The sequence below is a fragment of the Spermophilus citellus genome (genome assembly GCF_964194105.1).
Source record: "Spermophilus citellus genome assembly, chromosome: 6".
In the NCBI taxonomy this organism is placed as follows: domain Eukaryota; kingdom Metazoa; phylum Chordata; class Mammalia; order Rodentia; family Sciuridae; genus Spermophilus; species Spermophilus citellus.
In genome coordinates this window covers 5,045,849-5,069,645 of record NC_138187.1, presented here as the reverse complement: position 1 = coordinate 5,069,645, position 23,797 = coordinate 5,045,849, and the positions used below count along the sequence as shown (strand labels likewise).

General features: G+C 56.4%; 2 protein-coding genes across 6 annotated transcripts in view; both read right to left on the bottom strand.

The window, feature by feature from the left end:
- NAGPA (N-acetylglucosamine-1-phosphodiester alpha-N-acetylglucosaminidase) lies at positions 1-10,001 on the bottom strand. Of its 2 annotated transcripts, none has more exons than XM_081297446.1 (10): positions 9,785-10,001; positions 9,255-9,710; positions 8,177-8,316; positions 7,150-7,258; positions 6,042-6,170; positions 5,465-5,670; positions 5,328-5,375; positions 4,646-4,747; positions 4,501-4,564; positions 1-2,728 (listed from the first exon to the last, which is right to left on the bottom strand). In XM_081297446.1, the coding sequence occupies exons 1-10, from the start codon at positions 9,868-9,870 to the stop codon at positions 2,563-2,565; spliced, it is 1,506 nt and encodes a 501-aa protein (XP_081153572.1). In that variant the 5' UTR covers positions 9,871-10,001; the 3' UTR covers positions 1-2,562. The 2 variants fall into 2 exon arrangements, with proteins under 2 accessions (XP_081153572.1, XP_081153571.1); XM_081297445.1 differs by having other exon boundaries at positions 4-2,708.
- Positions 10,002-15,857: 5,856 nt separating this feature from the next.
- The window catches only part of LOC308651144 (UPF0764 protein C16orf89 homolog), a 22,995-nt gene continuing 15,055 nt past the window's right edge, over positions 15,858-23,797 (bottom strand). For 3 of the 4 annotated variants that reach the window (XM_081297985.1, XM_081297984.1, XM_081297983.1), the window contains 6 exons: positions 22,655-22,805; positions 21,527-21,641; positions 19,888-20,023; positions 18,785-18,889; positions 17,693-17,776; positions 15,858-16,167 (listed from right to left, as the gene is read on the bottom strand). In XM_081297985.1, coding sequence (XP_081154111.1) covers positions 16,037-16,167; positions 17,693-17,776; positions 18,785-18,889; positions 19,888-20,023; positions 21,527-21,641; positions 22,655-22,805 — 722 coding nt within the window. In that variant the 3' untranslated portion in view covers positions 15,858-16,036. The remainder of the gene's footprint in view (positions 16,168-17,692; positions 17,777-18,784; positions 18,890-19,887; positions 20,024-21,526; positions 21,642-22,654; positions 22,806-23,797) is intronic. The other variant, XM_081297986.1, reaches the window with a different exon arrangement.

The window sequence follows — 23,797 nt, the reverse complement described above, 5'->3', positions numbered from 1 at the left end:
CTCTCCACACTGCCTGGCTCTCCCCATTTTGTGGTTCGTCTTCTTCACACTGGGGAGAACTGGTTTGCTCTCCTCCGTGCGGCTCACACCCTGGAAGTTGGACAAGTCCAGCAGAAGTTCCGGGTGGGCTCCGACTGGCTGATCCCCAAGGCCTGCCTTGGACAAGTGGGGCACATAGTGCCCACGACACCACCTGGTGGCCAAGGGGGAGAGGCAGCACCGGCTTCGGGTGCAGGGGACCACTGCACCTCTTCTGCTCCCTCTGGCTGGAGCTTGCAGTTCTGGGGGGGGGCAGCCGGAAGTGCCCAGGCGGGGACCCCCAGGAGCAGCCCTGCTGGTAGACAGCACTCCCCTGCCCTGGAGTGGACCCCAAGGCGCGAGGCAGCTGTTCTGTGGAGGGTCCCAGCAGGACTGCGCCTGCTCCCCACCGTGCCCTCCCGTCCCCACCAGAGCTTCCTGGTGACCTGAACCAAACCACTTGTTCCCATCTCCTTGTTCAATTTCTGCCCAGGGTTTGGGAGCATCCAGCCTAAGACAGGGCTGTTACTGAAAGAGGAACTGGAAGTGGGGCAGGAAAAGGCAATAGATGTCCCTGTGACAAAGTGTTTAAAGTTCTGCAGGGACAACCCAGGGGCCAGACTGCCCAGTGTGTCCTCACTTAATTGGGGACCACTCCAGCTCACCATGCCTGGCTCTGTTCAGGGGCTGCTGTCTCCCTCTGGGCCTGGGTCCCACAAAGCACAGCACTGTCCCTCGCCCAAGAGCTGGCGGCCCAGCAAGGACCAAGAGTCATTCGGGGCTGCCCATCACTTCTGCTGCTGCCTCTCGCACCTGGGGCTGCTCCTGGGACTTCACATCCTCTTTCCCACTTCTGTATCTGGACTCAGTGGGTCTGGACAGTCGAGGGCCTGCAACTGCAGAGCACTCCAGAACAGGGCATCCCACCTGCAGCCAGGTCTCGGAACTGCTCTTAGGAACGCACCAAGATCCGGACTCACAGCAACTCACTGTGAAGTCCCTTAGCCCGGAGCTTGGGCCAGCCTGGTGACCTGCTCTGACTGAATGTGGCCAGGCGAGGTCAGAGCAGCTCTGGACACCTCTCCTCCCTGCCTCCTCTGACTGGAGCCTGAGCTGCCTCTGGAGGACCAGGTGCCCTGCAGAGCCCAGCTGTGAGCTGCTGCCTTGGCAGCCCCCGCCTGGTCCATTAGCCCACCAGACACTGACCCTGGCGCAGGCTGCTGGAGCCCGCCAGTGACCCTGCCATCAGCAGTGACGTTAGAGGACAGCAGCAGCACCTGGCCATTCTGTGCTGCAAAGTTCTGGGGGCGGATGGCTGCTCAGCAGGTAACTCAGCCATGCTTGGGACTGCGTGAGGACCTGCTGAAAGCTGTGCCCCAACCCTCCCCAAAGGGCTTGTGAAGCACAGGACACTGACAGGGCCCTGGGCCCACCGAAGGCCTTCAGAAGTGAAAGACCTACTCACGGCTGGGCAGACACCGCTGCTGGTGCGGTGGCCGGCGGGCAGGGCAGCCCAGACCTGTGGCCTGTCCCCACTCCAAATCCTCACCCGTGCATTGGCCAGGGTTGCTGGTGCCCTCTTGTAAGAGAAACCAGAGTCTGGAGTTTGTGACCTTGACATGGGTGACTAAAGTAAATTCCACAAGACAGAGCAGGGCCAGGCCAAACCCCACGTCAACCACGGTCCAGGTCTGCAGTGCCAGCACCACCTGGGCCCACCCAGCTCGGGGTCTGGTTTTACCAAGTCCCCAGCCACGGTGTGCACAGTAGGCACGCAGGGTCAACACAGCCACTCAGGCTCAGGCTGACCCTGGGGGCAGCAGGCTAAGAATCCCCAGCTGCTCAGACCCAGGGGCCAGCTCTAGGAGTCAGACCTCAGACGCCCCCTGGTGGCTCCCTTCAGGATATCCGTTTATTCAAGGGAGAGAACCTTCCTGAGGCAGGATGACCGCGGCCTGGCCCCATCTCACCCCTCCCAGCTCTCCCTGAGGGCTCCTAGGACAGGAACAGAGTTCCAGCCGGCAAATCTGGAGTCTGCAGAAAGGGGCTCTGTGATGTGACCAGAAAGGCAGGCTGATCCCTTTACTCCACCCTGTGGGGACGTGGTTGGCACCCACCACACAGGAACTGAACACAGGTTCACCAGGGCCCTGTCCCCAGGATGCTGGGGACTCTGGCAGTGCACAGGCCCTCCAGGAGGACAGGCCTCTCAGGCAGCAGACACAGGCAGGCGGGGGAGGAGAAGCAGTCTTCCGGGCAGCCCTGGATTGCTGGGGTCGCATGTGCTGTGGCAGGCGGACAGGTGGGTGCAGGCCAGGGCCAGGTGGGAGGTGGCACAGGTGCCACTGGAAGCTTGGCCATAGCGCTGGGGCTGAGGCATCTGCAGGGTCCACATCAGTGGCCTCAGAATCCCTCCTGCAGAAGCTGGTCCGGGTGGACAATACAATCCTTCAGGACAGGCCACTGGGGCAGCTTGGGGTCAGTCCTTGAAGGGGTCATGGGTGTCCCCAGCCTGCTCCTTCTCCGAGGCCAGGAGCTCCCCATTCATCTCCTGCAGTGGGTGGTACACGTAGTCCCCGTCCAGGTGCCGTTTCCTCTCTGCTCTGGAGCCAAGCAGCAAGGACACGTTGGCCACAACACTGAGCAGCAGCAGGAAGACCAGGGCCAGGGTGAGGGCCAGCCAGGTGGTCCTGGGTGGAGAGAAGAGGGGCTGCCGGGGTTCAGGCCAGAGAAGCAGGGAGGGTTCTCACCTACGAGCACTGAGCCAAATGGGTGGGGTGGGGGAGTACGGGGACATGAAGACTTGTGCCTGAGCAACAGGGGCGGTGGCTGTGGGCCCAAATCCCCTGACACTTCAAACCATTAAAACTTTTGAATGATGGTTTGGGGCTGGGGCTCAGGGGCAGAGCACTTGCCTAGCATGTGTCAGGCACTGGGTTCGATTCTCAGCACCACATATAAATAAAATAAAAATAAAGAGTCCATTAACAACTAAAAAAATAAATAAATACATAAACTTTTGGAAGAAAACATGAGGGGCTGTAGCTCAGGGGCAGAAGCATGTGTGAAGCATAGAGTTTGATTCTTAGCACCACATAAAAATAAATAACTTAAAGAAAAACATGAATGTTACTCATTTTCAGATTCTTTCTATCTATCCATACACACACACACACACACACACAATTATTTTGGTACTGGGGATTGGACCCAGGGGCACTTATCACTGAGCCACACCCCCAGCCCTTTATCTTATTGAGACAGGGCCTTGCTAAATTGCTGAGGCTGGCTTGTAATCCTCCTGCCTCAGCCTCCCAGGCTGCTGTGATTACAGGAGTACACCACTGAGTCTGGTCAGGTATTGCTTATATCTTAGCCGCCAAGTTGTGTGCCAAATAAAACCAGGGAGGACACTTCCTGCCCGAGAGGCCTCAGTCGACAAGCTGTGCTCCAGGGGACACTGGCAATCAAGGCTGGGCTGTGCAGGCAGAGCAGGGAGAGCCGTCCCCTTTCCAGGTCAGGGAGCCGGCAAAGAACAGGCTGGGTCTTTGGATGACAGTCTTCAGGTCTCAGGCTGCAGCCCTCAGGGCACAAGCATCCACATGGAGATGCTCAGGGGACTGCAGCCCCACCCGCCAGTCCCCCACCTCCCTTCCCTGGCCGCCAGGTGCTGCTGGGTTTCAGGTCGGCAGGGCAGTGGGGCTTCGAGTCTCACTTCTGCAGGAGCCTGGACCTGCAGCCGGGACTCCAGGGCCTCCACCTGTCCCTGCCCTGGTGCATTTCAGACTGCACCTCCAGTGATCCTGGGCCTCCAGGTCTGGACCCTCAGACTCACCAAGTCAGGACTCCAGGGGGGACCTGCCATCTGCCCTTCTGAGGAGCTCCCGGCTTCCTCTAGGACAAGGCCGGAGGAGCTCTGCTTTCACACCAACGCCACCTCCCGTCAAGGGAGCACCAGTGCCCGGGACTGCGCTATCAAGGTGACAACCACCTCCAGAGTTGGGGGGCCCAAGTGCCCAGGACTGGGCTATCAAGATGACAATCAACAGGAGAGAGGGCCTCAAGGAGAGGAGAGCAGCGTCCAGGATCATGGGGAAATGAGGCTCTTGGCTCTGCCCAAGACCTCAGTGGGGGCGGGGCAAAAGTCTCTGGACCAAGCCCTCGGGGTTCCAGTCTGAGGCCCGGGATAGAACAGAGAAAGGCAGCAGCAGCTCGCCCTGAGCACTGAGGCCCCGAGGGACAGGACCTCGTGTTCAGCAGAGTCTGAGCTGGGAAAAAGAGTCCCCAGTCTTTGCAGCGAGGGCGATGGAGCCACAGGCCTCCTCCACTCCCACCAGCGTGGTGGCCCAGGCGCTCTCACAGCTCTCTGGACTGTCGAGTGGCTGCGGTCAGCTGCCACCGCCCTGTGCTTGCAATGGAGACACACCACCTGGGTGAGCGGACACCATGTGCTGGCCTCCCTCAGTCCACTGAAGCACTCACCTGGTGAAAAAGGACAGCTCTCCTGCCTTTGGGGTGGCCTCGGGTGGCTGGAGACACTGCTTCACTGTAAAGAAACCAGAGACGGGCTCAGGGCTGGGGGACAAAGGCCTGCCCTCCCATCTGGGGGTCCCGGGAGGCCCTGTACCTCGGGAGGCACTGCAGTTGCCAGTCTGTGGGTCGCAGGGACACTGGTACTCACACCGGCAAGGCCTCTGGCAGCCCGGCCCGTGCCAGCCAAGGGGACACTCTGCCGAGAGGAGACGGGAGGACAAAGATCAGGCTTCAGGGGCCAGGGCCTCCTTCTGCAGGACACGGTGTGGTCGGCCCCTGCTCCTCCCAGGCCAGTCCCTGAAGGTGACCTTATCTGGAAACAGGGTCTTTGCAGAGTCACTAAGTTAAGAGTCTCAAGAAGACATCATCCTGGACTTAAGGTGGGTCCCAAAGCAGACAACTCCAGGCTCTTGAGAGAGCAGACTGGACAGAACAGGGAAGTGGCCGTGGGCAAGGGAGGCTGAGACAGGTGCTGCTGCCCCAAGCCCAGGGACCAGGAGCCCCCAGCAGCTGCTTCACAGGGATAGGAGGAGGGGTGTGGCTCTGCCCACACCTGGGTTTTGAGTCCCAGTCTCCAGAACTGTGAGAGGACACATTTCTGCTCTCCTGGCCACCTGCTTGGTGGTGTCCAACAGCCACAGGAAATCAGACAGGGATTCACACGTGCGGCGAGAGCAGTTTCCCAGATGGAGGGCGGGGCAAAGGCAGCGGAGCAGCTCCCTCTCCCCGAGGGCCAGCGGGCAGGGCCAGCGGGCAGGGGCGGCCGGTGGCCTCACCTTCACTGCAGTTGGACCCCATCCATCCAGCATCGCAGTGGCAGCCGGCTGCCAAGACAAGACCCAGGAGGCCAGATGAGAGGTCAGGCCAGGCACCGGGAAGATGGACCCCATCAGGCCCCCAGGCCCCCACTCACTCTCTGTGCACAGCCCGTGGCCGCTGCAGTTGGAGGGGCCACAGTCCAGCTCACTGCAGGCAGCGCCTCGCCAGAAGGGCCCCGTGCACACGCAGCGGCCCTCCACACAGGTCCCGTGGCCGCTGCAGTCCGGTGGCTGGCAGGAGGGCGCATGCACACACACCACGGTGGACACATGCCGTGGACAACGCCACATGTTGTCCTGGCTGCAGGGGGGATAAAGGGGATGAGAAGGGGCCACAGTGCTGGCCCAGCAGGTCTCTCAAGTCCCCAGCCAACGAGGGCTCCCCCCACCCCCAGTCTCACCTTCTGGGTGTTTACAGGCTCCTCCTCAATCCCTGCCAACCTTCCCACCCAGCGCCTAGGTGTATGCTGTGCTCTCTGCCTGGAAGCCCCGCCCCCACCCCCAGCCACTTCCTCACCCTCAATCTCTGCTCCTATTCACCATTTGCAGGGAGATCTTTCTCAACCGGCCCCTGCTCAAGGGCGTGGGCAGATCCCAGGGTGGGGATCCTGAGTCTTCCGCTCACACTCACTGGCTGAACGAGACAGTCAGAGGCAGGCTCTGTGCCCTCACCAATGATCTGACGGGTAACTGGCCAAGGTCCCGTTGAGCACAAAGGTAGCAGAGCCACCTCCATCCAGGTTGATGGCGTTGACCACGTCGAGTTTCAGCAGGAACTCGGCCATCTCCCACAGGTTGACGCTGCGGCACAAGAGCGGTGCCACTGAGTGCAACTCCTCTTGCCTTTGACAGTGCACGGTATCGTGCCCGCTAGGGCAGGTACATCTCTGAACAGGCCCCCAGCAACGCCCGCCCTAATCCTGGGCAGCTGGGAATATGAGGCATTACACCCGTAATCATGCTGTCAGGTGGCCCAAGTGTCCTTGCAGGGGACATCCCGACTTCCCTGAGTAAGCCCAGAGAAACCACAGGAGCCCTTACAAGCAGAGAGCTCTCCGGCTGGCAGCAGAGGAGGAAGTGAAAGCCATGTGACATACAGGAGGACGACAGGGACTGGACACACCTCTGTGGCCTGGAGACCGGGGAGGGTTCTCATGAGAAGGACAATTCAGGAAGCTGAAGGATCCCAGCTGGGGACCAGCAAGGGAACAAAGGCTCATTCCTGCACAGAAGGATTCTGCCAAGCACCCAAATGTGCCTGGAAGAGGACTCTTTCCCAGAAGTTCCAGATGAAAGCCCCCACATATTGACTTGGTCCTGGGACACAGAATATTCTCAGTCTAGCGTTTCTGATTTCTAACTTACAGAAAGAACTGGGATCACTGCTTAGGCTGATATGCTTGTGCTAATTTGCTACGCAGCAGTAGTAATGCTACACTTTGTCTGTGGAGGACGAACCTGCAGCTCAGAGTGGCTGAGTGACTTACCTAAAGCCACAGAGTTGGCCACACTGAGCTGGAACCGGAGCCAAGGTCTTCACCTGCTAATCCTGTGGCCGACTGGGCTTGGAAGGGACCCTAGCACTGAGGGACTGAGATGAAGTGTGTAGAGGAGAGAAGTACTTGGAACTGGGGAGACCTAGGTCCCTCCTCCTGTCAGAAGGCAGGACAGAGGGTGTGGACATGTCTGAATATGGTTGTGTCACGATGACTGCTAGTGCGCTGAGGTTTCTCAAAGCAGACTCCGCCTAGGTCTGGAGGCCCTAGTTTCTGGAACTTACCCACGCTGCTCTGTCTGTCCGTCTGCATGGAAGAGCACCAGCTGCCCCTTACGGTCATGGCCCACAGCTGTCCTGGCCGACATCACATTTATAAATTTGCTAAAGGAACCTGGAGGAGAGGCAGCCTGGCTGACCACCCGGCCCCTCAGAGGCCTCCTGGGCTCTGTTCCTACTTCTTGCCACTCTCCACCTCCAGGTCCAGGCCGCCTGGCCTGTCCCCTGGATGCATGATGGCTGCCTCACTGGTCTCTCGGCCTCCCATCTGCCCTGTCCCAGTCAGTGTCCATGCCACAGCCTGAAGGCTTGTCTTCAGGGCACCCCAGGAGGGGTGAGCTCCAGCAGGAACCCCTGAATGACTTCCACTACTCAGAACAAAATCCCAGGCTGCATGACCTCTCCAGTGCTGTCCTGCCTCATCTCCTGGGACGACCTTCACCAGCCCCCAGTCACTTCTCCTCAGGAACACTGCACTTCCTGTCCCGCTCACTGAGAACCTCCTCCTCCTGAGTTCCTCCCACGGCTTGCCCTTCTGTTCTAAGAGCACCTCCTCAGTGAAGCCTTCCCTGACTGCCCACCCTAAGATAGCCCTCAAGTCAGGGCCAGGGCATCCCCTTCTCCACGCCAGTAGCCTGCTCTCCAGTGGCTCCCAAACCTGAGTGTCCATTAGAATCACCAAGGTGGGGGGGTGGTTCTTAAAGCACAGACCCTTGGACATCACCTCCAGGGATCCTGAGGCTGTAGGTATGAGGTGGGTGGGCTCACGGCTTTGCATTTAAACAAGCTCCTGGATGATGCTGAGGTTGCTGATCCACGAATATCCTGTCCCTTTCTCCCAACCTTTTCTTTCTTAGCGCTCGGTTCTTTTCAGTTTATCATAATTGTCTCTTTAAAATATCATGAAGCACAAACTAGCTGCTGAATAAACACTTGTCTAAAGACTTAAAAATAGATCCTCCCATGTCTGGTTCTCAAGAGAGCCGCTGCCCAGCCTCCCCTTCCCCACACTGTCCGCCTCCTCGCCCCTCACCTGTCTCCTGGGTCTCATCGCACTCGGTGGCCTGGCTCTCATTGATGTAGATGCTTCCATTGCGAATCAGCCACACGACCCCACTCAGCAGCTGCACAAATGGATTCTCAGTGTCCAGCAGCTCCTCCTCAGACAGGTACCTGGACCCAGGGAAGGCGTGAGGCTCACTCACCAACTGGGCTAACCGTGGGTGGTGGGGCTGCTTTCCCCTTCCCTCCTCATCCGGCTCCCTGATTCTTCCTCCTGCCCCAGGAAGGGGCTGCACCTGAGCATAGCGATAGTGCTCTGCAACTCTGTGGAATCTTCCTGTTCTAACAGCCAAGACCAACAGGACTGAAGTTGGGCAGGGTTCTGTCACAACTCTGCAAACAGTCTATACTTCATTTAATAGAAAAAGCCACCCCATCGATCTCAAATCCATGTGTGGCCTTCAATCTCTAGGCTGTCACTCCAGCAAACTACCCCTCGTGCCTGTAACAGGTTCTCAACTGGCCTCCTTGTTTCCCCAATCCAGCCTCTGCCCAGCTCCCCCAGAGTTACTCTTAATCAGTCTGTCACCCTCTGATAACAGGCTCCTTTTGTGGGTCCCCCCCACACAGGCACCTCTCAGCCTTTGTGCCTGCTGTTCCCTCTGCCTGGAATGCTTTTTGTTGAGTTCTGACCTTGGCTGATCAACCCTCAGGTCTCAAGTCCACAGTCACTTTCTCAGGCCTATTCCTCACCACCCTACCTAAAAAACCCAATTTCCAACTATGGTGGGTTCACCCTGATCGTTTGAATCTGAATTCATCTTCACTATTTACTTGACCTTGGTTTACTTTTCTTAGTAATGGGGACGGTCTGTTAAGGAAGGCAAAAGCGTGAGTGCTCTTCACTGATATCGCCCCCAGGGCACGTCACACTGCCTGACATGAAACAAGCACTCAAAGACACAGCGTGAGCAGCTTTACTATCCCCATTCTGCAGAGGAGGAAAAGGAGGCTCAGTCCGGTTAGGTGACTTGAACACAGCTGCAGAACTACAACCCAAATCTCAGGCCCTCTGCCCTCGACAGCCACGGAGCTCCGTGCCTCCTCACCCGGTGACCAGGGTCCCGTCGCGGCGGATCCCGAACTGCGCGTTCTGCAGCCCCCCGGAGCTGCTCACCCACCGCCCGTCGCTCACCACGTTCCCCAGGCACTCGCCCGTGTTCATGCGGAAGAACCCGCCGTTCTGGGCGACGCGGCAGCCGGCTGACCGCGCCGTCTCCTCCACCGTGGCGCGGCGCCTCTCGGAACAGCCTCCGGACCCGCCGGGCTCCAGCACGGAGAAGGTGCGCAGGGGCGCGGCGACCCGCGTCAGGTGGCCGGCCACCGCGCGCCCGCCGAAGTGCGAGACGAAGGCGCGCACGCTCGGGCTGCCGGCGCCGGGGCTCACGGCGGGCGGGGGCCAGCTCTCGTGCTCGCGGCTGCCGGAGCGGACCCGCGTGCAGTCCCGGGCGAGGCGCGCGCGCGCGCGGGGATAGGGCAACAGCAGGTCGTCGTCGCGGGAGGCCCTGCGGGCACGCGCAGGTGAGCACGGAGGCAGGGGTCCCCGCGCCGCGCCCGCCCGCCCGGCCAGCCCACTCACCCAGCGCCAAGGCCGCCGGACGCTGCCCCGAGGAAGCCGAGCAGCGCGACCAGGAAGAGAAGCCCTCGACCCGTGGGCGTCGCCATGTTGGGGGTCGGGCCTCCGGTCACGTGGGCCCGCCTCACGTGACTCAAGACCCTCGGGTGGCGGCTCCCCCCTCGGAACGGCTCACCTCCTTCCTGGTCTCGCGAGAACTCTCTTCCCAAGGACGTGCGGGCTCTTTTAAAATCCGGGCGGGCCGGGCCGAGTCGCTGGTGGAAAGACACTTCTTACCCTGACGTGGTTTCAGCCGTGGGGGCCCGCCCCGCCCGGGCAGCAGCCCCGGCTGCGGGAGCCGGCGCGGGCGGACCCCCGGGTCTGGTTCCCGAGGACCCTGTTCCCCGCGCCGCGTCCTTTGCGACGTCTCAGTCCCGCCCTCAGCGTCTCTGCACCCTCGTGGGAGACCCCAGCGCTCCTACCCTGCACCCGTCGACCCGGCAAGTGCTTAAACACGAGCGAGGAGGGGCTGGGGGCTCAGTGGTAGAGCGTTGCCCGGCCCGTGTGAGGCACCGGGTTCGGTTCTCAGCACCACATCAAAGTAGGTAAAATAAAGGTCCATGGACAACTAAATACACACACACACACACACACACACGTAAATGAGTGATGATGGTGGCTCTCTGGAAATCCCTGGTTGGAGTCTAATTTAAGGTCTTCCTTAGATAGTGACAACAGAGATAAAAGTCAGTAAAACATTACCTCTGCATGAACTCCACTTCTTTGAAAACTAAGCTCTATTCTTTAAAATAGCCGAATAAGTTGATGTTTCCTCTTTATTTAAAAAAAAATATAAAGAACTCCCTTATACAGTTTGCTCAGATTTCTCAATTGTTAACATTTGCCCTATTTAATATTGTTACTTTATTCATACACCTTTTTTCCTGAGCAAACTGCAGCTATGTTGCAGACACGGTCCTTTACCTCAATACTTCACTACGACCTTCCAGGACTGTGACATTTTCCTTTTTTCTTTTTCTTTGGTGCTTAACCACACTGAGTCACATCCCCAACCCTTCTTTACATTTTATTTAGAGAAGGGGTCTCACTGAGTTGCTAAGTGCTCGGCTAAGTTTCTCAGGCTGGCTTTGAACTTACAATCCTCCTGCCTCAGCCTCCCAAACTGCTGGGATTACAGGCATGTGCTGCTGGACAAGTGAAATTAGGACGTTTTGCATTGATAATACTTACATTGTTTAATCCCTAGTTCATCTTCAAATTTTGCCAGTTGTCCCTGTAAGGTCCTTTGTAACTGTCCCTCCATCCCAATCCAGGATCCAGGTGGGAGCTGCATTTAGTTATCCTCTTTGGTCTCCCTTAACCTAGAACACTTCCTCATCCTGGCTTTGACTTATGACCTGGGCATTTTTGATGAGAGATAGGCAAGGTCAGCTACATTATTTGTGGAACCTTGTGTACCACAAAAACATGGGGTCCTTGCTATAAAAAATATTTAAAATTTCAGGAGGGCATGATGATGCACACCTATAATCCCAGAAGCTGAGACAGGAGGTTCACAAGTTTGAGCACCTTAGCAAGAGCCTGCCTCAAAAAATAAAAAGTACTGTGGAGGTAGCTCAGTGGGAAAGTGCCCTGTGTTCTGTCTCCACCCTGGGTTTACTCCCCAGCACCCCCCCCCCAAAAAAAAAGGAAAAGTAAAATGAATGTGAAAGTGCAGGCCTGCCCTGCTTGAAGGTACTCTTATGTGTAGAATAGTGGCCTTCAGCTGTGCCTAAACCTTTGTATTTCATTTTGTAAAACACTGCTTTCCTATGAGCTCCTCCATTTTGAGTAGGAGCTAAGGTAGGATGACTCCACACTTTTTTTCTACAAGTAAACAACCACCATCTGCCTGTACAATCACAAGTGCAAATTGATGAATAACATATATGTACCAACTTGTCAAACTAAACCAAGGAGTAGCTGCACACAGGGACGTCCCAAATCAGGAACCCACCCATGTTGAGCTTTTCACCGTCAGCAGATGTGAATCTCTCACTAAGACCCTTAAGCTGATCACAGCATCCCCTGACCCTGTTACCTGGTCACTCCTTATGAGACTTGCCCAGGATAATCGCCACAGGGATGAACTTCTGATTTCTTGTCCCCATCAGGCTTTAGCAGAACGTGCTTTCTCCTGCCTGTGATGACCACGCGTGACCCGCTTCAGGTTGACTCTCTGAAACGGAAACTGCCACCTGTCAGGACCTTCTGCTTTGAGCACTCTTTGGACTCTTTGTTAAACCCTTTATCTGGCCACCTACAGTGACTCTGCACTCATATCTCTCTCTGCCTGTGCTCAGCATCCTGTCACCCTGCGGCTGCCTTAACCCTTTCTTAGTGTTTCTGTGACCCATTTATATGTCACCGTGTGAAGTACGTACGATGTGTGACTTGAACGTTGTACATATTAGAAATTAAGATTGGAGGCCAGGCGTGGTGGCACACGCCTGTAATCCCAGCTGCTCTGGAGGCAGAGGCAGGAGAATAGCAAGTTCAAAGCCAGTCTCAGCAATTTAGTGAGTCGCTAAGCAACTCAGTGAGACCCTGTCTCTAATAAAATACAAAAATGGGCTGGGGATGTGGCTCACTGGTTGAGTGCCCCTGAGTTCAATCCCTGGTACCACAAAAAAAAAAAAAAAAAAAAAAATTAAGATTGGAATAAAAGACCTGTTTGTCCAGTTTATGACTACCAGCTGACCCACACCTGCTTCCCGCCTGTGAATTTGTCATTTGATGAACTCTGACATTGTGGAAAGACACGTTTTGCCTAAGTTAACGGCATAGTTAGCTCACAAAAGGTGGCGAGAACAGAGGGTTAAAGCAGCCCAGGACCCTCTGCAGGGTCCTGAGTGAAGCCTTGGAGCCGGCCCTGGGGGCAAGAGCCTCTCAGGGCTCTTGTCCCATGACAGTGTCCAGGTTAGACAGGGCCTGGGTGCCTGGGCCATGTGTGGCCATCCTAGGAGCCCTGGCGAGCCTAGTTGGCCAGGCCCCTCTGTCCATAGTACCATCAATGCCAGGCCCCTCTGGGGGCCACTGTTGTGATCCAGTGTGTGACAGGGTCAGATGCCAGAACCTCTGGTAAGACCTTATTTGAATATTGGAACTTTGCAGACATAATCAGTTAAGATGAGGTCACACTGGGATGGAGCGGACACCGATCTGATTGGTGTCCTTATGAGAAGCGACCGAGACACACAGAGAGAAAAAGGCCACATGAAGACATGGCAGAGGCTGGAGTGGGGGGTGCAAGCCAAGCACGGCCTCCCTCTCCCCTCCCCCTCCCTCCCCCAGGGACCCCCGGAAGATTCTTTTTTGTACCTGGGATTGAACCCAGAGTACTGAGCCACATCCCCAGCCCTTATTTATTTATTTATTTATTTTTAAAGAGAGAGAGAATTTTTTAATATTTATTTTTTAGTATTTGGCGGACACAACATCTTTGTTGGAATGTGGTGCTGAGGATCGAACCCGGGCCGCACGCATGCCAGGCGAGCGCGCTACCGCTTGAGCCACATCCCCAGCCCAATTTATTTATTTTTAAATACTTTTTTAGTTGTAGATAGACACAGTATCTTTATTTTGTGTGTGTGTGTGTGTGTGTGTGTGTGTGTGGTGTTGAGGATCAGTCCCAGGGCCTCATGCATGGGAGGCAAGTGCTTTACCTCTGAGCCACAATCTCAGCCCCTATTTATTTCTTTATTGAAATACGGCCTTGCTAAATTGCTAAGGCTGGCCTTGAATTTGCAATCCTCCTGCCTCAGCCTCCTGAGCTTTGGGATTATAGGCGTGCACCACCATGTCCAGCTAGCGTCAGTCATTTTAACAAAGGCCAGTCTGTGAACAAGTCAGAAGGGGGCTTTGTATCAGGTGTGAGTTGCAGGGACTGCCATAGTCTGTACGGCCTCAGCCACAGCGTTGTGTGGCCTCAGAGTCCTGGAGGCTAGAAGTCAAGAGATGAAGGTGTTGCCATGTTGGCTCCTCCTGGGGGCTGGGGAGGATCTTTCCCATCCTGCCTCTCAAGGATCCCTGGCTGGCAGAAGTGCTGCCGAGCTCCACCTGATCCCCGCCCGCCCGCTTCTCCTGGGGCTTTCTCTGTGTGTCGCTTCTGTGCCCAAATGCCCCCCTTTCCTAAATCCAGCAGTCACACTGGATTAGGGGTCTCCTACCTCAGTGCGACCTCATCTTAACTAATGATCTCTGCCAAAACCCTGTTTTCAAATGCAGTCTGTTCTGCGGTCCTGGGGGTCATGACCTGAGCATATGAATTTGGGGGGACACAGTGCAGCTTGTAAAAGGCACGCTCCATAAAGGAGTGTGAGGAGGGTGTTAAGGGGAAGGCTGTACAGTGACCGGGCCACCGTCCCATGCTAAGTAGAGGTGTTCTGTCTGTCTGCCACATCCTGTCATACAGCTCCAAGCCCTGGGGACCCTGCAGTCTCAACCTTGGTGAGCCCCAGCATTCTGCTGAGCCTTTCAGACTGCACGTCCCAGGTCCTTCCTGGCTGGCTAGAAGAGGGCCCAGGAATCTGCACGTCTTGCTCGATCCCCCAGGTGATTCTGATGGAGGTGGCCACAGGCCACACACTGAGAAACCCACGTAGGGAGGGGTGGTAGCAGGTGGGACGAGCACATCTGAACACAGGACAGGAAGCCTCAGGTCTACGCGGTATTCAAGGAGAGGTGAGAGGACTCCTCTGCCTCATCTGTGCCCTTTCAGCACCACTGGTGACAAAGGTGGCTCAAGGGGAAGTGGTCATCCAGGGGGGTGTGTCTCAGGCATTTTTCTTCCATTAGGACTCCCTTTTCCTGAAGGTGACTTAAGCACAGGTTTGCCTGTGGTCACTTCCTGCCCCGTTTGGTAACTAAAGCCTCCTGAAGTGCAGCAGTCAGGCCCCAGGGACGTCCACGCCCCATTCAGGAAGGATGGGGTGGGCGTGGTTGGCCCCTAATGTGCAGCTGACTCCTGGCACGGTCACATCTCTTGCAAGGCAACAGAGAGAAATCCTCCAAGCACTGGGGGGCCCAAGGGGCATGCATTCTGGCTTCTGGTTCCCTAAGACAACAAGTGCCTCAAAAGAAGGCACTCTTCAGGAGCAGGATGCTCGGGGCCCACCGGCTTAAACACCACCGTGGGACAGTGTCCAGGGCAGACTGCTGAGGTTTAGGAGGGCCTCTCCCTGCCTCCACCACTGGCTGTGGAGCTGGGCGTGGCAGGAGTGGGGTTGTCACAGGGTGGCCAGCACAGGATGCACTGAAAGCCTTCCAGCCCGAGGACAGGGCTGTTGGCTAGGCTTCCCCCCTGGAGTGGAGGTGCCACACGTTCTGTGCACCACCCGTCGCAGCTCCCAGATGGCGGCTGGGCCACAGTCCTGAGTTCTGCTCTCAAAGGCTAAGCCAGGTCTGAGCTCTGGCTCGTGTGCTGAGTCAGAAGACGGAAGAACCCGGGGCTGGGAGTGGGAGGCTGAGGAGCCCTGTCACTTGGCCCTCTGTGCAGCAGGTAGCACCTGGCTCCCAGCAAGGGGTGGGCGCTGCTCTCAGTCTGCTACTCACATCATCCTTGCCGCAGGGTGGGGCTGTCCCAATGTCACTGAGGAGGAGACCGAGTCACAGAGAAGCTCATGACTTTCTCAAGCACACAGAGCTGGGGTTTGAAGCCAGGCAGCCTGGGCACAGAGCCACACTGCTGCCCACTGCTGGTGTATGATGCATGATGATGTGGCATCATGACCTGGCGATGTTAGTCCCCCCTCTGTCCCTCTCACACATGCCCCCTTGCCTTCTGCTGTGTTATGACGTGGCACTAGATGCCCACTCCATTCCCTTGGATTTTCCAGCCTCCAGAACTATAGAACAAATAAACTTCTGTGGTTTATAAATCACCCTGTCTGGGGTATTCTGTTAGAGTAGCAGAAAGCAGACTGAAGCAATGACTCCCTAGAATTCTCCTTGAGTGAAAGTGGAGACTAGAAACAGAGACCAGAGACCGAGAGGCTGCTGGAGACTTAGAACAACAAGACTCAGCTCAGATGGTGCTCTAAATGTATTCATGTGCCCTGCTCACTCAGGGCTTCAGACAACCCCAGATAGTGACAGTTTCCTGCTGTCGGTTTCCTCGGCTGCCTCCTTCTCAGGATGTGGCCTCAGCCCCAAGACCTACGGAAAGGCTGAAGGGGCCTGTTCATCCTGCAGGGAGCAGGGGTGGGAGCGTCCATCCTAGGAGCCGCTCAGCGGTGGTCTTGTGGACAGACGCAGCTCTCCCTTTGCCGGTGGGGATTCCGCCAGGACATACAGGAAGCCCCCCAGGGCTGCGACTGCCACGGCTGTGCTGTGGCAGGAGCAGCCATCTGCAGGAGAGGGGCCCTGCTGAGTGCTGGCTCTTTCTTCAACACGCCAGCATGAGCGCTACCCAGACGTCCCCCAGCCAGCTCGCCTGGCGCCCTGGGAGTCTTCAGTGCCCTGTCAGACCTGCCTTGCTGGGCTGGCACCCACCCATCCCCCTGCTGCGGACTGGGGGCTGCCAGGCCCCTGCAGTGATGGGCCAGCTCATCTGCGAGTTGTGTCCCTCCCTCCCAGCTGACCTAAGAGTACAGGAAGTGAATCCTGGCTGCTCGTTTTGGGAGGACTCTCCTTTTGTGGGGGAACGTCCTTCTCAGCCAAGTGGGATCTGACCTGAGGCCCCACCCTGGTCCAAATCCCGCTCCAGGGAGACCTTTCTGGTTTGGGTACTGGGGCAGAACCCAGGGGTGCTGTGCCACCCAGCCATGCCCCCAGCCCTTTTTAGTTTTTATTTTGAAACTGGCTAAATTGCTGGGGTGGCCCTGAACTCACGACCTGTCCTCCTGACTCAGCCTCCTGAGCCACTGGGATCATGCCACTCCTGGGCCTTTCCTAGGCAGTGGAAAGGCCTGGGGCTTTGGGATTTCTGTTGCTCTTTCTGGCCCTCAGGACAGTGCCACAGTCAGGCTGTCAGTCTCTGGGGACAAGCAGCTATTTGGGGAGGGACCACAGCCCCCTGCTAGCCTGGACACAGGCAGCCCCCAGTTCCTCTGTTAGGCAGGCCTGGCCAGGGAACCTCTCTCTTCCTGTGCGACTTTGATGGTGGCCACAAAATGGGTTCTTTGGGGTTTGCGTCTCTCTTCCCCCCCTTGGCTACCTGTGGGAAGATGCTGAGGCCGCGTCAGGGCTGATGGACAGGCATTTGGTGGCTGGAATCCTTTACCAGGGTCCACTGGAGGCCTAGCTGAGGGCTGACTAGTCCACCTCCCCCTCTGGTTTTGCCTTGCAAACTTGGCAGTTTTTATTCCTACCCCTCTTCCCTCTAGGTTTTCCTTGTCTTCTCCCCGAGCACATTCTGCTCTCAGTCTTCTCCACACGCTGGGCCCACCCTGCGATCTCATCACAGCCAGGACACTGGTGGGAGAGGGGCACTGTTCCTCACGGCCCTGGACAACAGGCGTAACTTGGGGCAGCTCTGGGGTCACCAGGCTCCAGGGCCACCAGGCCTGTCCGGTCACTTGTCCACTGGCTCTCAGGCCCTCTCTGCCTTTCCCTGCTCAACCTCAGTACACAGAATCCCCTCTGTTGAGGTGGCTGATGCAGGTTCTCGTCTCCTGCGCAGACCTGACCAGTGGGGAACCTCTGAGATCTTCTAACTGGACGCAGTGTCTCTGGCCCCTCACGTCCTGAGAGGGGGCGATGAGCGATGCCCACCCTTCCCTTTGCCTCGCGGACACGGAGGCCTGGCGCCCAGGGCCTCAGTGTGCAGGGGCCTTTTCCCACGAGGGCACCTGTGCCAGAGGAGAACGGGCGTCTGCCTCGGCTTTCCAGGGTGCCCTGTCTTCACGCCAAGGCCCGTGGGCGCTTCGATACCTGTGAATTGCTTCTCTCTCCTCTTCACTCTTAGAACGTGCGGGCGGCGTGGAGGGGCCGTGGGGGGGTCCTCCTCCTTGGCAGCTGGAGAAGAAGCACAGTTTTAAACATTACTTAATAAACTTCATCCCCTCTTAACAACGCAAGCTGTTCAGATCTTCTCTGGAATTCTGAGGCTATTCTAGAAGCTTCTTCCTGCACCTGTCTGCAGATCCTTTCATGTGGCCTCGACTGATGATTTCTCCAACTGTAGTTCCCAACCCGTCCCCGGGGTACGATGGACGTGCTTATGAAAAACACAAGTTCCTGCCCCGACCGGCTCCCTGTGGAGGTCTGGGGCGTGGGGCCTTCTCAGTCCATCAACTCCGTTCTGAAAACCACAGCCCCTTATTTCAAAAGCGTTTGCTTCTTTGGGGATCCCAAGCTTCTCAGGAGGACACCAGCATTTCCTGGGAGCCTCAGTGTGGGTCCTGTCTGTCCTTTCACACTTGGGAAGGTGGCTGATGATCGCATTTATTTACAGAGAAAGAGATTTGGGCCTAGAGCAAAATGACATACTTCAAAGGCCGAGGGGCTGGCAGGGGCCACCTACAGCCTGAGCCCTGGGCCGCTTAGCTCTGAGGTGCACCGCCTCCTCCTAGGAGCTTCCCCTGCCCCCGCTGCCCACAGAACCTTCCCGGGTCCCTCTCTTTCCTCACCCTCTCGAGAACTGGTCACTGCTTCACTTAGTGGATGCTGAGGAGGTTTCTGCCTCTTTCCCCCAGGGTGGGCCCCCGAGCAGGTGCTCAGTAAGCACTGGCTACCTGGTTGACTTTGCTGATGCAACAAAACCCTCAGGCCCTCTCTGCCTTTCCCTGCTCATCCCCAGCACACAGAATCCCCTCTGTTGAGGTGGCTGATGCAGACCCGACCAAGTGGGGTACTGCCTCACAACCTGCAAAATTTTGGCTTCCAAAGCTCCAAGCCCATTTCTGCCTGTGTGTGAGCCCACGCCTGCACAGGCATGCCACGACCTCTCCGGTGCCCCAACACCAACACGTCCTTTCCCACCTGAAACGCATCCCTCCCGGCCAGGACAGCCGTGCAGCTCACCAGGCTTCCCAAAGCATCCCTCCCAAGGCCTCTGCCAGCTGAGAATGGCCTCCAGCCACCGGAGCTTGTAGAAGTCAGAGAAGCCGCTGATTCCACAGAGCATGACTGGAAGCAAACAGGGGGCCCTCTGCAGACCTGTCCCCCAGGTCAGCTCCTTCCCCTCTCCAGGGCCACCACAGGGGAGGAAGAGCAGGAGGTATGCAGGCCACACAGGAGCGGGAAGGAGGCAGCCAGAAACCCCCCTGGAGGGGCCCCCAGGCCCGTGTCCTGCTCCACTTAGGGTCTTGATCACTGGGAGGGAGTTGGACAACGGAGCCAATGAGTGGCCACGCAGGGGCTCCTCTCTGCCTCATTTCTAGGCTTTGGGTTCTGTTTTCTCTTTCCCCTTTTCTCTCTCCCCCCTCCCTCTCCATCTCTTTTTTATTTTACTGGGACTGAACTCAGGGGAGCTTGACCCCTGGAATACATCCCCAGCCCTTCCCTTTTTTTATTTTGAGACAGGGTTTCACTAGTTTGCTTATTGCCTTGCTAAACTGCTGAGGTTGACCTGAAAAGTAATCTTCCTGCCTCAGTCTCCTGAGTCACTGGGATTACTTAGTGAGCTCTGTCATTGGGACAGCTCTTGGGGGAAGGAAGTGGTCATGCAGTGAGATAAGATGTTCAGCTACATCTGAGTTTCTGATAAACAACGAACACATTTTTAGTATATCCCATGTGATATTTAGGATATACTTATACCAAAGTTTTATCCACTGCTTATTTGAAGTGCATATTTAACTGGGCACTTTGTATTTTTGTTTAACTTGGCAATCCTACTCGTGTGTGTGTGTGTGTGTGTGTGTGTGAGAGAGAGAGAGAGAGAGAGAGAGAGAGTGCGCGAGTGCGCGCGCGAGCGTGTGTGTACGTGTGAGTCTGACCACCCATGAACTCCCTGCTTTATCCTGAGGGCAGAAGGCCAGCACACTGTTTTCCATGAAGAGGTCCAGAGAGAGAGAGAGAGAGAGAGAGAGAGAGAGAGCGAGAGAGAGAGAGCGTGTGTGTACGTGTGAGTCTGACCACCCATGAACTCCCTGCTTTATCCTGAGGGCAGAAGGCCAGCGCACTGTTTTCCATGAAGAGGTCCCTGGTCGGGTAGGCGTATCCGATGGCCTCAGCTCTCCAGTTCAGCTCCATCATGTTGGCACAGAAGACACTGATGTAGTGCTGACTCTGGTGGAACAGTCCCTCTGTGCATCCTTGCTGGGGACAAACACCAGGGACAGGGAACACACACACACTCAACTCGCAGTTCTGAGATGTCTTGGGGGCTGTGTCTGGGCCAGGACTTCTCCTTCCACCACTTTTCTCCTTCTCCACCCTCTCTCTCAGCCTGCTCCATCACTGAGGCTTGAAAGCGCTGGGCTGAGGCCTGGCTCTGCCTTAAGGTCATCAGAGAGGAAGAGATCACTAGGAACGGCACTAGAGGGTCTCTGGCTTGGGTGGACAACACCCCAGAAGGCACTCTGCAAACGCTCCCTTGTGGGGCAATCAGGGACTAACCCCTAGGGCAGCTTCAGGGCTACTCAAATACAGGCCCTGGACCTGGCTGATGACTCTCCAGCACAGGAAGAGAAGAACAGGAATCGAGAACAGGCTTTAGAACCTTCTGTTGCAATGGTGAGACTGACTTTTTACCTGTTGAATCTAATAACATGGATCTGTAGCAGCTTGCAAAGAAATGTTAATTTAAAAAATCCCCATCAAACCAAGGACTCCTGGGCACTAACATTTTCGGAATGAAGATCATTAGCTCTAATTTTCCACATCAATGTGTGCTGAACCCAGGGGTCACACATATTAAGCACACAGCCTACTACTGAATTGTGACCCCAGGCCCTTAAAGAAACATTTTTTAGCATTTTTATCATTATTATGATTATAATTCTGAGGTTTGGAAGGATGTTGGGTGTGGAAGAGGTGGAGCTGGATGTCCCTTCTCCCAGGTTTCAGTCCTCAGGACCCCAAGGACAGGAGCCCCCCAGACCTAGAACATGTCTGCCCAGCTCCATGACCACAGGGGCTGCTGTGCATCCCGGAGGCCGAGACACCAGGGGAGCTGCTGGGGTTGCTGGGCACCTTTCCCCACCCTGCAAGCCTTGGGTTACACCCTCTAAAACCCGCTCTCCTTTCCTCCAAGTTCAAGTGTTTTGAAAAACAGACTAAAACAAACAAACGAATATAAAAGCCTTAGCCTCATTGGTATTTCAAGTTGTCCCCTAGCGTCATTTTACCATAGAAATTGTCAAGGAATTTCCAGGGTGGGGCACACCAGAACCACAGCAAGGCCACCTCTCCCGGCTCCCTCTCCCTGCTGGCCCTGGTGAAGGACACTGCTGCCACTCTCCAGGGGCCTGGCTTGGTCTCTCCTGCAGGGAGCGTCCTCTTCCACTCATTTGTCCTTTGCAGGGTTCCTCCCCGCCTCCTCTATTTTATTCTCTCTCTCTCTGTTTTTCTGAGGTCCTCAGATCCAGCTCAGCATGCAAGGCTGTCTCTCTGTCAGGCCAGCAGAGTCCCCAGTCCATCCCCACCCATCACCATCTAATCGGCTCAGCGATGGAGCCCAAGGTGGCAGCTGACTCTCACCTCTCCCTCCTGAGGGCTGGGGCACAAATCCAAAAAGCCACTTAATTTCCTGGCATGTAGCAGACACACTACCTGCCGTGAGCCCTTCTTGTCTTCCCTCCTGTCCCCCCTGACACTCACCATTCTGGCCCAGAGGAAGAAGAGCAGCTGGTGGGACAGCCTGTAGCCTGAGCAGTTGGGCTGGGTCACGAGTGTCCTGCAGAAGTCTGGGATCCTGCAGGGCTGGCTGCTGTTCCTGGGGAGTGCAGTCGCGTCTGTTAAGGGTGGTGCTCCATTGCCACCAGGTCTGCCTTGGCCGATCCCCCAGCCTATTGTATGAACCTTAGTAGGCTCCAGGCCTGGCACAGCGGGTGCCAAATAAAATATAGGTGTCCAGTGTCTTGATCTCCTAAATCTGTACCTCTACCTCAGGGAACAGCATGTTGGAGCTGTCTTGAGTTTGGAAAGCCACCAAGGGGTGAGACTTCTATGACTCTGTGGAGTCCTCAAATGACATCTTTCCCATCATGGCCCTAAACAACGGACTCTCAGATCTAGGCAGCCTTGGGTTCTGGGCCCCAAATGCTCCTGCACCCTATGACAAACCTGCCTCATAAAGAGAGGTGGCAGGGGTGGGACCCTCACCAGAGCACTGCTCCTGGGCAGACCCAGCTGTGGCCTGGCCCAACCCCTCTCTGAAGGATGCTGCCCATTCTGCTCTGCGACCCTGCACTGGAGGGAGTGCTGCCCTGGCACTTGCTCCAAGTCCACCCCACAGCAGAATAAAATGGCTAGTGAGCTCAGGCTCAGCCCTGCCTTCCCAGACCCACAGACCCGCAGACCCGAAGCCCCTCAGGGAAACAGGACTGTAAAACAGCTACAGAGGTTCTGGGAGCCCACAGCCAGGTACGAAGTGTGCAGTGTGCAGGGGCAGGGTGGGCCCTGAGGACAGGGGTGAGGGAGGGGGTGGACAAGTGGTTGGAGCAAAAGCTTTGCAGTGGAGTGGATGGTGCCTTTGAGAACCTGCAAAGAGGACCCTGAGGTTGGATCCTAGGGGACTGGGACCTGGCAGGGCGGCAGGAGCTGCCGGATGCTTTGTCCTGGAGCAGTGGGACTCAGGGAAACTTCAGGCTGGGGAAGGAGTCCCCAGGCTTTGTGGGGCTGACTCTTGGATGAGCTGTGTGTGTTTTTGCATAAATTCCCTGGATGCAGCCTGGGGGTATTGGGAGTGAGTGAAATTTTCATCCAGTGGGGTCCTCGGGCACCCACCCGGTTCCCAGCAGCTGCACCAGGCATGCATCGCTGCTTTCCTCTGAGAATGAGTCCTCGGGCTCCAGCACGGGGTAGACCAGGGAGGTGTTGGTGTGCGTCCAGGTGCGGGGCAGCTTCCAAAATCCGGGCTGGAGACTCGGCCGGAACTCTGGCAGAGGGGAGAGGTGGGAGGTGGGAGCCACCAGAGCGCTGCCACCTGGGCCACCCAGACCACCACAGGGGGAACTGGGTAGCCCCAGGCACTGCCCATAGTAGCTGCCAGTTCAGCTCTGAGCCCGCCTTTTGCTCCGCCAGTGTTTGAATCCCCCAGAAGCTCCTGGGTGGACCCAGCTATGATCTGGCCCAAATCTCTTTAAACAAAACACACACACACCACACACATACCACACACCATACACACAATCACTCCCATACAGACACACAAAACCCCCAGGACATTTTTTCCCTAAACAATGGGTGCAGTGTTGGGATAGGCTTTGATTGACACCAGGGCATCCCTCTGCAGCTTAGACACACTGAAAGTGCTGGCAGACTCCTTGGATCCCGTCACACAGTGGAGCTCTTATAACACAGGCAGCAGCCCAGATCGACTTCAGGAAGACAGGCTGGGCCGGTGTTAGGGCCCAGGTCTCCCATCTCGCTTTCTTCATCTGTAATGTGGTGACAGCTCTTATTTCTGAGGGTTGTGTGCATAAGGATTAAAAGAGGATGGAGAACTCAGCTGCAGAGGGGCCAGGAAGGCTGCAGAGGGGCCAGGAAGCTGCTCCTGCAGCTAGCTGGGCTGCCCTACAGAATGAGGAGCGCAGTGGCTCATGACCCCCATCACCCTGGCAAGTGAGAGTGAGGAAGGGGGACCCTGGAGAGGAACTGGTTTACAAGTGCCCCGCCCCCAACAAACAACTTCTTTTTTGGGTTCTGGGGATTGAATCCAAGACACTTTTACTACTGAGCTACATCCCAGCCTTTTAATTTTTTTTTGTTTGGAGACAGGGTCTTGGTAAGTTGCTTAGGGACTCAATAAGTTGCTGAAGCTAGCCCTGAAGTTTTGACCCTCCTGCCTGTCTCCCAAGCCGCTGGGATTGCAGGAGCGCCCCACAGTGCTCAGTCCCTGGTGAAGACATAAGAAAGCACAGAACTGGT